Source organism: Lissotriton vulgaris, chromosome 1_1 (genome assembly GCF_964263255.1).
Source record: "Lissotriton vulgaris chromosome 1_1, aLisVul1.2, whole genome shotgun sequence".
Taxonomy (NCBI): Eukaryota; Metazoa; Chordata; class Amphibia; order Caudata; family Salamandridae; genus Lissotriton; species Lissotriton vulgaris.
In genome coordinates this window covers 1,845,030,735-1,845,043,554 of record NC_141685.1, presented here as the reverse complement: position 1 = coordinate 1,845,043,554, position 12,820 = coordinate 1,845,030,735, and the positions used below count along the sequence as shown (strand labels likewise).

The 12,820-nt window shown below is 50.9% G+C and overlaps 1 protein-coding gene across 1 annotated transcript in view; it reads right to left on the bottom strand.

Annotated features, from left to right (window-relative positions):
- ZNF277 (zinc finger protein 277) overlaps positions 1 to 12,820 on the bottom strand; it is a 602,005-nt gene that overhangs the window by 480,327 nt on the left and 108,858 nt on the right. The window contains exon 2 of the mRNA XM_086919306.1: positions 8,665 to 8,866. Within this exon, the coding sequence (XP_086775432.1) occupies positions 8,665 to 8,866 (202 nt within the window). The remainder of the gene's footprint in view (positions 1 to 8,664; positions 8,867 to 12,820) is intronic.

Genomic DNA, 12,820 nt, shown 5'->3' with positions numbered 1-12,820 from the left:
GTATAGAATGGAGCCCGAGGCCCAGGCAAGAGGCGTCGTCGCTTTCACCTGTGCCACCGCGGCCTGAGAAAGGGTCAGGTTCAGGACATACGACTTGTCATAATTAACTTTGAAGCCGGCCACCGCTTCAAACTCCAGCAATATATCTCTCACACACGGAAGAGAGTTAGCGGGGTCGGCCACTGACAGCAGGACATCATCCGCAAAAAGGGTGATCTTGTGCTGTTCCCCCGTGAATGGGATGCCCCTCACCCCCTCGTGCTCCCGGACGGCCAGCGCTAGGGGCTCGATGCTGAGCGCAAACAACAAGGGCGAGAGGGGACACCCCTGCCTAGTGCCGGAAGAAGGCCGAATAGTGGCCGTTCACCGCCACCCTCGAGCGCGGGCTGCAAAAGTTGGCTCTCACCATCGCGATGAATCGATCGGAGAAACCAAACGCCTGTAACGTGAGGAATAAGAAGCTCCAGTCCACTCGGTCGAAGGCCTTCTCTGCATCCAGCCCCACCAAGACCGCCGGGATGTGGAACTTGTCCGCCTTCTCAATAAGGTGGATTACCCTCCTAGTGTTATCGTGCGTCTGGCGGTCCGCGTGGATAATCGTCGGCAGCAGGTCCTGTAGGCGACCTGCTAGAATAGCCGAGTAGAGCTTCGCATCGATATTGAGTAGGGCTATGGGGCGGTACGGGGCACACCGCTCCGGGTCCTTCCCCGGCTTCGGCAGGACCGTGATCACTGCCTCAGCAAGAGTCCCAGAATTCACTCCAGGGCCAACCATATCGTTAAAGAGGGCGACCAGGAAGTCACACACCTCAGTCGCATAGGTTTGATAAAAAGGGTCCGGGGGCTTTGTGCAATTTCAAGTTTTTGATGGCAGAGAGGACCTCCTCCCTCGTGATCGGGGCATCGAGTAGGTCGTTCCAGGCCCCTGAGACCTGCGGAATCGATAAGCGTTGCAGGAACTCCCGTTGTTTAGCAGGATCTAGCTCCTCCCCCTTGTATAAAGCGGCGTAGAAGCGGCCAAAGACGTCCGCCTTCGCCCCATCACAGTGATGGAGCGCACCCGCAGTATCTCTAATCCCACCTATGTATTCACGCTCCCTCTTGTCCTTCAGTTGTCGGGCCAAGTGCCTGCCAATCTTGTTCCCACTGGAGTATGAGTGCCGTCCCAGCCGCAGTAGGGTGAGTTCGGCCCTATTCGTATAGTGTGCCTTCAGCTTGCCCCTCACCGCCGTCAGGGGACGCAGAGTTATTCTCGAGGGATTAGCTTTGTGCTCCCTATCAAGCGTGAGCACCTCGGCCTCTAGCTCCTCCCTCTCCTTCCTACGTAAAGCGTTCAATTGTGAGTTGAGGCCCAGGCATGTCCCCCTGATCGTTGCTTTGAAGGCGTCCCACGTGGTCATCAGGGAAGTGTCCGACGGGGGGTTGCAGACAAAAAAGTCCCGAATGGCCAAGCGTAAGGCTTGATGGGATACCTCGTCCCTGACCACCGAAGCCGGGAAGTACCACTTCCGGTTCGCGGTGTCAGGAGGCGACCAACGAAGCGTGAGCACCATGAGACTGTGGTCCGACACTGATATCGGGAGAATGGCGGCATCCAAAACGTCCCCCCTAAGTGACTGACTAAGGAAGACATAATCCAGACGGGAGTAGGAGCGGTGCACATGGGAGAAGAACGTATAGTCCTTCACATCAGGGTGAAAAAACATCCAGCCATCAACTAGACCCATCTCCTCCATCCCTCGCTGCGTAGCCCCAGAAAAGACCCCCGTGTCCGCCCGCCACCCCCCCGAGCTGTCCATCTCTCCATCCCACACCAAATTGTAGTCACCCATCATGAACACAAGACCTTCTGCAAAGTCCCCCACCTTCACCAGTAACTCCTGTAAGTACCTATTCTGACCTGCATTGGGTAGGTAGAGCACAACAAACGTACATAGCCTACCCTGAACGTGCCCCTTGACCATCAGCCACCGCCCCTCCCTATCGCTGCTGACCCCCATAGGTTGAAAATGCAACGCCGCCTTAAACATTAAAGCCACTCCCTGATGTTTCGTGATAGCTGAGGACCGGTACACAATGGGATACGCCCTGTGGCGGAGCCGCAGGTCATCCTTCCGTGCCAAATGAGTTTCCTGCAGCCCCACAACATCTAGGTGATGGTCTACAACATACTTCAGGACCTTCTGCCTTTTCTGAGGGGAGTTCAAGCCCTTGACGTTCCATGTGCCTATACTAATTGGCATGATAAACACAAAGCATGGATCCCGCTGTCAGTAATGCAATTGGCGCCCGTATCGCAGTCCACCCCTCCCCCCGGCAACGTGCTCCCAAACGCTTCCAGAATAGTCGTCGGATCAACCCCACTACAGCATGGCACGCATTCCACCACTCACACTCCGCATTCATCCCCAAAGGCCACCCGTCACGGGTCCCCCCCCCCCAGCCCCATGCTCCCTCAACCAAACCCCCCCCTAAACAATACAGAACATTGTACAGAATCAGAAAAAAAAGTGCAATAACTATACTCATCGAGATCAGAAGGCCGAAGTCCGTAGGAAGCCCCCAATCAAGCAACAGGCTAGAGGAATGAAACCACTATTCCCCTTGGCCTCAATCGAGGTCGTCTCCCACCAGAGTACTTACAGAACCCTCGATCAGAAGGCCTGAGCCTCTCCGGCGCCGATCCGCCATTCCTCGGGGATTAGGCCGCCCCAGAGCTATGCTGTGAGTCGGCCAACGTGGCCGAGGCCACCGTGGCGACCGCTTCTCCTCGTTCCTGCAGGCTGGCAGAAAGGTCCGGACGCTGTCTAGCAGGGGAACTGACGGGGGAGCGCCCCACCCTGTGCTATGAGTTCGAACGGCGGCGCCGCCGAGACGAGGAGGCCTCCGCGGCCTGCGAGGACGGCACATCTTCCAGTCCAAAAAGCTCTTTTGCCGCCTGAAGCGTACGGATCTGGGCCAGGCGGTTTTGCCATCTGAAGATGATCCTGAAAGGGTGCCCCCAGGAATAGGCGATGCCCCTCTCTCTCAGAAACGATGTGACAGGACGGAATTCCCTCCGCTTTTGCAAGGTGGATGCAGCCAAGTCCTGGTACAGTTGTGGCCGATGACCCCGGAATTGCAGCGACTCGATGGTCCGGGCTTTCCGAAGAATCCTCTCCTTAAGTTGAAAATCGTGGACACACACCAAGATGTCAGGGGGGGGTCCCCCCCGCGCCGTGGCAATCCCACCCGGTGCACTCTGTCCATCTGTATCTCCTTCGTGTCTGCGTCATCAAGGACCTGGAGAAACAGCTCCTGGACGTACCCCCGGAGGTCCCCCGCCTCACCGTCCCATGGCACCGCCCGTATTCGGATGTTGTTTCTACGGGAGCGGTTCTCAAGGTCCTCCGTATGTAGTTGCAGGTCCAGATTCTGCTCGGTGAGGCGGATTATGTCTTGCTGGAGCATATGAACATCGGTGGCCACACTCAGATCCCTGTCTTCCAGGGTCGCCACCCTCTCTCCTATGCCGTCCACGTCCCTCCGCACCTCCCGCAGGTCGGAGGCGAGTTGCGCTCTGAGTTCGGATATGTCCTCCTTGATTGAGGCAAACAACTCTGACATGAAGGCCTTCGTCGCCGGGGCGTCTTCGTCCGAGTGCTTCGATGAGCCACTCGCCCCAGGGGAGGCCGGTTGTTGGGAGGCCTTCGAGGCGTTGTCCTTCCCCTGGTTCCGTTTGCGCTGCACAGTAGACATGGCGGCTCCCCGCGCCCTGCGCCGGCTCCACGTGGCTATGGAGAGTAGTGGGGCCTGCAGGCAGACCAAGTGCTCGGCGCCCACCGTCGCCACCAAGGGGTCCCAGGCCTCCGCTCACACGCACTCAATCCGTGGGAACCTCCTGTGCCCAAGGCGGGGACCCCCAAGAGCCGGTGTCCTTCTGCCTCGGCCCCCTGGCCTCCGCCCGGCACGTGTCGCACCACCAACTAGCGGGGGAGCCGCTCCCTCGCCCCGTTGCAGTCACGGCTTTGCACAGCACCCAGGCCCCGGGCCTCAAAAGTTCGAACAGGCCGCTGGCGCCAGCCGCGAGGGGAGGGCTGGATGGCGTAGATAGTAGAGTGCTGCTGGTCGTCCGAGCACCACTGCAGTGCCAGGGGGCCGGTGCACCACCTCCCCCAGGTGTGGTGCGATCCGGGTCCGGTCGTCAGGACCTCCTTCGCCCAAGCGCAGTCCCGAACGGCCGTCCGTCTACTTCAGTGTCTGCATGCGGATCTGGGGCCCCGCCCTTCGCCCGCACCGGGCCTCGATGTCCGGAAAGCCCGGGGTCTCACAGGCCGCGGGTTACGGTCGATCTCTTAGGCGCCCCCGAGGTCACACCGCCTCGGCGACCCCACCAAAGTCCGCCGCTCCGCTAGGCGGTCGCCACCTCCACTGTAGGGGCTCGTGGGCACCCCCAAGATCTTGCTTTTAGATGCTTTGTTGGATCAGCGCCGGAGCGGCACGGAAAGGCGTCCTACTCCGCCGCCATCTTGGCCACGCCCCCCAAGAGCCAGGTTTTTAATGCTTTGCGAAACAGAGCAAGCGAGGGTTGCCCTAAAAGTTTGGGAGGGGGGGGAGAGAGTTCCATAACCTAGGAACAACCGAGGAAAAATCTCTGCCACCCCATCTCACTCTAACAAACCTAGAAACCTCAAGAACATTTTTATTGGAAGAGCGAAGAGATCGACTAGGGGAGTAGGAGTGAACAAGTGACCTGATCCCCTCTGGGCTGGTACCATGAAGAGCCCCATGGGCAACACAAAGAATCTTAAAGGAGATCCTAGACGGAATGGGGAGCCAATGTTGGCTTCTCCTGGTTGACGAGGCTGAGGCAAGTCTCTGGAGATTAAGGACCATCTTCGCCGCAGTGCTCTGGACCATTTGCAGATGATGAATAAGGCTCTTATTTATGCCCACATAGAGGGCATTGCAGTAGTCCAGTCTTGAGGCATGCAACTAACAGCCAGGCTAAGGAGCACTGTATCGTCCAACAGTATTCTCTTTGACATAAGGGTGTGCAGTTAGGAATCACATTCTCAGGTGCAGCACAGCACACTTCACAGTGGCTCTAATGTTTAGTAGGCACTACCCTCATAGCAGGACATCTTCATGAACAGTTTTATCAGTCAAGGGTGATCTGCTCATGGTAGGTAATATAAATCTGTTTTGCGCCAAAACCAGATTAGTGCTCTTTAATATAATGTCAAAATCATGATTAACGTGAAAGTTACATAATTGAGGATACCACAGGAAGTTATTGAGCTTAACCCATTGCGTGCGTCGGTCGAGCGAGAGCCGTCCGACGTCACGGTGTGTGTGAAGGATGGCTCCTATCTACGGGCCCCCACCAGGGATGGCATCGGAGCCCTTCCACTGTTCCCCCCTGGCCACCCTTCACCTCATTAGAGGCAACCGGACAAGCTGGAAGCCCTTTGCTTCTGTTTCTTCCTGGGGAGGGTGGGGGGTTAAGCAAAGAGGCTTTGGAGGAAAGGAAAGTGTTTTCCTTTGCTCCGATGTCTCCTGCAGCATTCCTGTCTCACTGTCGCGCATGGGGCCCAATCGTGCAGCAAGAATGCCCACTAGACACCAAGGATTTTTTTTGTTTTATCAATTTCATATTAGGCGGGTGCGGCCCCTTGGCTAAGGGTTGCCTTTGGGGAGCAATTATTTTGGCCGTTTCTGCTCCCTAGGGGGGCAAAACGGCAAATTATTTTGAATTTTGTGTGCCCCACTAGGCCACCAGGGATTACTTTTTTTGATGTTAGGGAGCTGATCCTTGGGCAAGGGTCAGCCCCCTTTATGGGAGTGATTGTTTTAGGGGCAGATCAGCCTTCCGTTTAGGCCTGGGGCAGAAGCAATTAGACACCAGGGATTTATTTAATGTTGTTGGGGCGCGGCCCCTTGGTCAAGGGTCGCTCCCCTTTATGAGGTGATCATTGTTGCTGTTTCTGCCCCCTTTGGGGGCAGATCGGCCATATATTTTTAGGCCCATCTGCCGTCAAGTGGGGTAGAAACCATTAGACACCAGGGATTTTTAAATGTTGTGTTGGGGACGCAAAAGTGAGTTGCAATTTCTATCATGAGACCTGGGAGAACGCTGGGTGGTGGGAAATGTGTGTCAGCCAGTGATCCCACAGCTTACCCACATAGAAACGTGAGAAATGTTTTTTTTAGCTAAATTTGAGGTTTGCAGGGGATTCTGGGTGGGAAATCGTCGGGCAGTCCACACAAGCCATACCTCAATGGATTCCCCTGGGTGTCTAGCTTTCAGAAATGTCAGGGTTTGGTAGGTTTCCTTAGTTGGCCGCCGAGCCCCGGGCCAAAAACCCAAGTGACCCCCCCCCGCTGTAAAATAATGTCGTTTTGTGATAGGTAATTTTGATGTCTCCACAATATGTTTAGGGCCCTTTCCTGCCGCGGGCAAATGGCCTTCCCACACAAATGAGCCACCATTTTTATCAGGAGACTTTGAGGAAAGCGGGATGGATGGAAGTTTGTGGATCCACACAAACTCCAGAACTTTTCCGTCAAAGAAATGTGAGGAAAATATGTTTTTTACAACGTTTGAGGTTTGCAAGGAAATCTGGGTAACATAACCTGGTGAGAGCCACACGCCATCCCATCCTGGATTCCCCTGGGAGTCTAGTTTTAAAAAATGTATAGGCTTGCTAGGTTTCCCTAGATGCCTGCTGAGCTAGGGTTCAACATCCACAGCTATGCGCTTTGCAAAAAAAGCGTCAGTTTTCACTGGAAAAACGTGATGTGCCCCTTTTGCGTAGTGGGCTGTTTTCTGTCGTGGAAACTAGGCCTACCCTTATAAGTGAGGTACCATTTTTATCGGCAGACTTTGGGGAATGCATGGAAGGTGGATCCACAAACTTCCACCCACCCTGCATTCCCCAAAGTCTGCGGATAAAAATGGTACCTCACTTATGTGGGTAGGGTTAGTTTCCAAGATTCAAGGACTTTCCATCACAGAAATGTGAGGAAAATGTGTGTTTTGATTGTTGGTATTTATTTATTTACTCATTTTTACAAAGTTTGAGGTTTGCAAGGGATTCTGGTTATCAGAACCCGGTGGGATCAACACAAGTCACTCCATGCTGGATTCCTCTTGGTGTCTAGTTTTAAAAAATGTATAGGTTTGCTAGGTTTCTCTAGGTGCCGCCTGAGCTAGGGTTCAAAATCCACAGCTAGGCACTTTGCAAAAAAAGGTCTGTTTTCACTGGAAAGATGTGAAGTGTCCATGTTGCGTTTTGGGCCCTTTCCTGTCGCGGCACAAGGCCTACCCACACAAGTGAGGTAGCATTTTTATCGGGAGACTTAGGGGAACACATAACAGTAGAACAAGTGTTATTACCAATTGACTTTCTTTGCATTTCTGCCTTCCAAATGTAAGACAATTTGTAAAAAAAAGAAGTAATTTTTAAAAATGACCTCCAATTCACATGCTAGTATGGGTACCCACAATTCTGAAGATGTGCAAATAACACTACTTTTAAACTCTATATTTGTTTCCATTTCAGAAATATATAGATTTCCTTGGTACCTATTTTTCACTCTTTTTGTTTTACCAAATGAATTGCTATATACCCGGTACACAATGATAAACCATTGCAAGACAAGCTCAGTAATTGGATTTGGATTCCTCAGGTTCTTGGTGAGCCTACAAGTCCTATATATCCCCACAAACAGAAGTTTCTAAGTTTGCTTTAAAAAATCTGCCATACTTAGAAGAAATTACAGGTGAAAACGTTGGCAGAAATGGCTGTTTTTTTCAACTCACTTGCAATATTTTTTATTTTCAACTGTTAGTTTCTAATAAAAAAAACCTTGAAGGATCTACACAGATTACTCCTTGCTGAATTCAGATTTTTATCTACTTTTCCGAAATGTATAGCTTTCTGGGATCCATTATTGCTTGCACACCCATTTCTACCACTAACTGGAAGGAGGTTTAAAGCACAAAAAATAGGCTATGTCCCAGTAAAATGCCAAAACTGTGTAGAAAATTGTAGTTTTCTGACAAAAGTCTGTCTGTCCCTGAAAGCTGAGAAGATGGTGATTTCAGCACCATAAACCATTTGTTAACACCTTGGGTGCTAAGCTGATCCTCCTCCTGTGCTGATATTTTCTGAATCCCCTTTTACATGACTAGCTCAGCTTGTCATGAGCACTCGAGAGGTGTACCTCATGACGAGCTGAGCTCGTCATGAGCATCGAAGGGGTTAATGCCATCTGCAGGTAAAAAAAAAAAAAGACGCTTTCTTCTACAGCACTTTTTTCCCATTCAAATTCAAAAAAAGATGTATTTGGGCAAATTTCTGGGTCCCCCTCAATGGTAATCCACACACCCTGAGTACAGTTAGAATTCTCAGGGTGTTGGAAAAAAGGGTGCAAATTTGTCTTGAATACCTTATGTGGACAAAAAGTTACAGGGGCCTAAGCAAAAACTACCCCAAATATCCCCCAAAAAAGGCTTACCACAGGAGGGGGGGGGAGGCCTAGCAGCGAAGGGGTTAACTTGTTAAAAGTAAAATATAAGCATTGCACGTGTATCTATCAATCTAAACATATTTGGAGACAATAATGTACACTACTGCTTCCATCAATATATTTTATTAGTTTTCCAAATGCACAACTTACCATCTGAAATCTGCAATCAGCTTGACATCGGCTATAACAAGCTTGTGCTCTATAATCATGTGCTTGAGAAGCTTTTCCTGCTCTGCTGAGGGGACACATTCTTCACAGAAAATACAAGGCACAGATGGAGAACCTTCAGATGCAGCGATGCCACCTGGACTTTCTGGCAAACACAGAGGCTCCAGTATATGGTCTTTTCTGCCTGCGGGGGGAGACAAGAAACAAGATGCATTACTTATTTTTTGCCAGTGCGCAGAACGTCTGGGTTTATCTTAAACATAGCATGGAAGAGCATTCAGGCTTCAATGAAGAGCAATTTCGGTTTTGAAAATTAAACCTTTACTCCAAGAAAAGTTATGACCATCCAATCTGGCACATTTCTCCTAATTTTTGTCTACGTCACGAAATGAGGTTTTCAAAAGATTTTGTAATGTACCGCAGATTTATAGTGTGGACTTCTAAGTTGGGTGGGTACCACAAAGTAATTTGGCAATAGCTCCAGAGTAGGATCCACCCAGTTATTTTGAGGTGCTATCAGATCAGAAAATAATGAAGCATGTTGTGATTTCTTGCTTTCGATTGGGTGATAGGAGGGGGAGGATATTGATATATTTCAATAGCACAACATAAAACAATTGAAAAACAAATGAGCATTTCTTCCACAATTTTGTGACGATAAAATTATCTCTTGAGTATCAGGGGTGTATGTAAGGTTTCTGTTCTTTGTCAACTACTTCCCCAAAACAATCAGGTCTAAAGTGAATGCTTTACAGTTTACTGCTGCCATATTTCAATCAGCAGAAAAGTCTTCCTTTAAAACTTCATATAGGATTTATAAGCAACTTCACATCATGTTCTACTTCTTTATAGTTTTATCACTGCATTTGTTTTTCAGAGGTATGTGCTCGTGTAGGCGCATCCTGTGATTTCAGAAGCTGACCAAAGGGTATGGAATCCGTTCTGTTCCTCCCGATTATTCAAGTGATAAAACATTTTTTAATGTAAAGTAACCTGTGTTTCAATGGAAGCCATCAACGTGTGCAGTAGATCGGAAACCCCAATGCTTACTATTGCGACTTCACAGGAGAGAAAGCTAAGCTCTTTTAACTGCGGTGGCATCATGGAAGGAAGTGACCGCTTTCAAGCTTTCACCATCTAGCTGCATTCTAACCTCCTTCCAGTTAGTGGTAAAAATGGGTGTGCAAGCAATAATGGATCCCAGAAAGCTATAGTTTTCGCAAAATGCCTAGCTATGGATTTTGAACCCTAGCTCAGGCGGCACCTAGAGAAACTTAGCAAACCTATACATTTTTTAGACAGCACAGCAACTCTTGCCCGGGAAGATAGTGGTTGATCATTGCCATTTGGGTGTATGACCTTTCTCGGTAGGAAATCATCTACTGACAGGAAGGTGGCTAATTAGCGCCTGCCGTAACACCGCTACCCAAAAGTGATGGGGAACACACAGTGTTGTTTAAATGCCCCTCACACACCAACAGGCCCCTTGGTGTCATGCTTCATCATCGGGGCCTTCGCACCCCTCTGCGGGATGCGGCGTGCTACGACTCACAGCTACGCAGGAGCACTAAGTAGTGAACTATGTGAGGGGGTGTGTTTACTAAGTGAGTGAAGTGAGGTGAAAAAGTGAGTAATCTAAAAAATACCTGGCACGTAGGAAAAAATAATTTATTACGTCCTCGGCTGGTATTGTTAAAAATGTGCAAAGTGGGGTTGTAGGTATACGAATTAAGGTATTACAACCACTTCAGAGTGTCACTCTCTTAGTAAACACACCCCCTCACATAGTTCACTACTTAGTGCTCCTGCGTAGCCGTGAGTTGTAGCACGCCGCATCCGGAGGGGCATTTAAACAACACTGTGTGTTCCCCATCACTTTAGGGACCACCACCACTCCCTGAGTGGATTCCATTTTGTTTGTTCGCATTACCAAGGGAGACCGAATCCACTGACTCTCTCTCTCCCCCCTCTGGTTATATCTTAGTAACACCGCTACCCTCTGGTCTTAGCAAATCTAACCTCCAAATGGCAATGATCAACCACTATCTTCCCGGGCAAGAGTTGCTGTGCTGTCACCAGCTACACCATCTTTTGTCTCTCATCGCGCTGTCCAGACATGTAAGAGAAGAGGTCTCTGCTGTGTTTGGCACCGGCTCCGATACCCTGCGAGGGAGGAAAAAGGCACATTGTTCAGTGTGTTTGTCATATTTGGGAATGGTGTGCTACAGAGGGAGAAGACACACTGCAGCACGATGCCAGGAATTAACCTTTTAAACAAAATAATACATAACTGTAAAGGTGGGAAGGAAGACCAGACTGTTTACTGTAGAGCCATCTGTTGGAAGTGGGGGAGGGCTGGATGGATACACGGCTTCCTTCTATAAGATTTTTCGAACACAACTGCTCCCAACTAGGTAAACAAGCATTAACAATGCAATGGTTTCGACTTTGTTAAAGTTTGAGCTTTTGGTATTGCTTTTGACAAATGGTCTTTTCCAACTTGTTTGAATTATGTGTAAAACGTGATTGGGAATAGGAATCGCATGAACCGAAGCGCGTCCGTGGTCCTCTGCAGTATGAACATATTTGGCATTGGATATATTTTATTATATAGTCTGCCGTCATCCCTGAAGATGCTAGGGACATTATAAGTGCCCGCAGTTTATTGTTGGTTCCTGTCTGCATTAGAAGATGGGGCGAGTATCACCGTCCTGGAACTACACTTCTTTTTTCCGGGAGTGTTGGAACGTCCCCCCCCCCCCAGGCCTCATCCAACGCCCTCCTTCTCCTTTCCCTGGGGGTAGGAGCGTTCCCATGGTGTGCGCATCCGATGTCTAACTGCAGTTATGGCTCTGGGGTGCACACCCTAATGTCCCTGCTCCGCTCTAGCCCCTGACCCTACCACCAGGGAATGCCCACCACCCCCGACCCGTACTCACAAGGGCCCAGCGCTGCTCCTGTTCAGGCAGGGACGCTGCATGGCCCGGATTCCCCTCTCTGGACTCCCTCTCCGGGGCTCCCTATTAGAGTGTTCGCGGGCCCTCGGGTCCCTCAGCCACGGACTTCGGGACCCGCTCTGCCCATCTCGGATCACCCCTTGAGTGCTCCCCGCAAAGCCTTCCACTACGGGCGACTCCTCGGCGCAACTCCGACTACGTCATCAACCTGCACGGTCCAAAAAGTGGCAAAGCATGGGCACCCCAAAGACGGGCTTGGGAGGAGCAGGAGCCACTGAAAGAGTCTGGCAAAGCAAAGAGTCTGGCAAAGCAAAGCGTGCTTCAGAGGGGCATCTACTCAGAGATTAACTTTGAAGCGTGCACTAGGCTATGTTAACGCACGCAAAAAGCCAAAGATAATGCACCAAAACACGCCATCCGTTATGGACAGACCAGTGACAAATACTGGAGAACCATAGTCTGTTAGCATTAAATACTAACCTGTGGCATTTCAAAAACAGATAAACTATTAGATAAAATCTCTTGTAGCACCGATAACGGACAAATCTACTAACACTTAATAGCTCTCATTCTACACAACAACAAAACAAGGTCTGTGACAGGAAGGATGCATGCTAACATATTTATGATTATTTATTTAAGTGCTGCACAGACTCAATGTTGTGTGACAGGGTGGGGCAGTGAGTGGGCAGAGGGGCAGTGAGTGGGCAGAGGGGCAGGGTGAGGCAGTGAGTGAGGCAGTGAGGGCAGTGAGTGGGGCAGTGAGTGGGCAGAGGGGCAGTGAGTGGGCAGAGGGGCAGTGAGTGGGCAGAGGGGCAGGGTGAGGCAGTGCGAGGGCAGAGGGACAGGGCGGCGGGGATGGCGAGAGAGAAAGAGCCTCGGTGGGCAGATAAAGTAAGAATGAAGATGGTAGAGGGAGGGGCCCGGGGGGGGCACAGGGAGGGGGCCGCGCTCAGCCACGAGCTGCTGTCATTCAGCCTCGATGACGTCAGACACCCACACACAGCAGCAAGAGAGCCCTGGGGGGCAGATGCTGGGGCGGGAGCACACCGGAGGGGAAGACATGCAGGCGAGGGGGGTGGGGGGGCACTTCAAAGGACAGTGCGCGCTGAGGCATGGGAGGGGCTCCAGCCAAAGACGTCGGTGGAGGGGGGGCATGGACCACATGGGGGGGTGGGGGG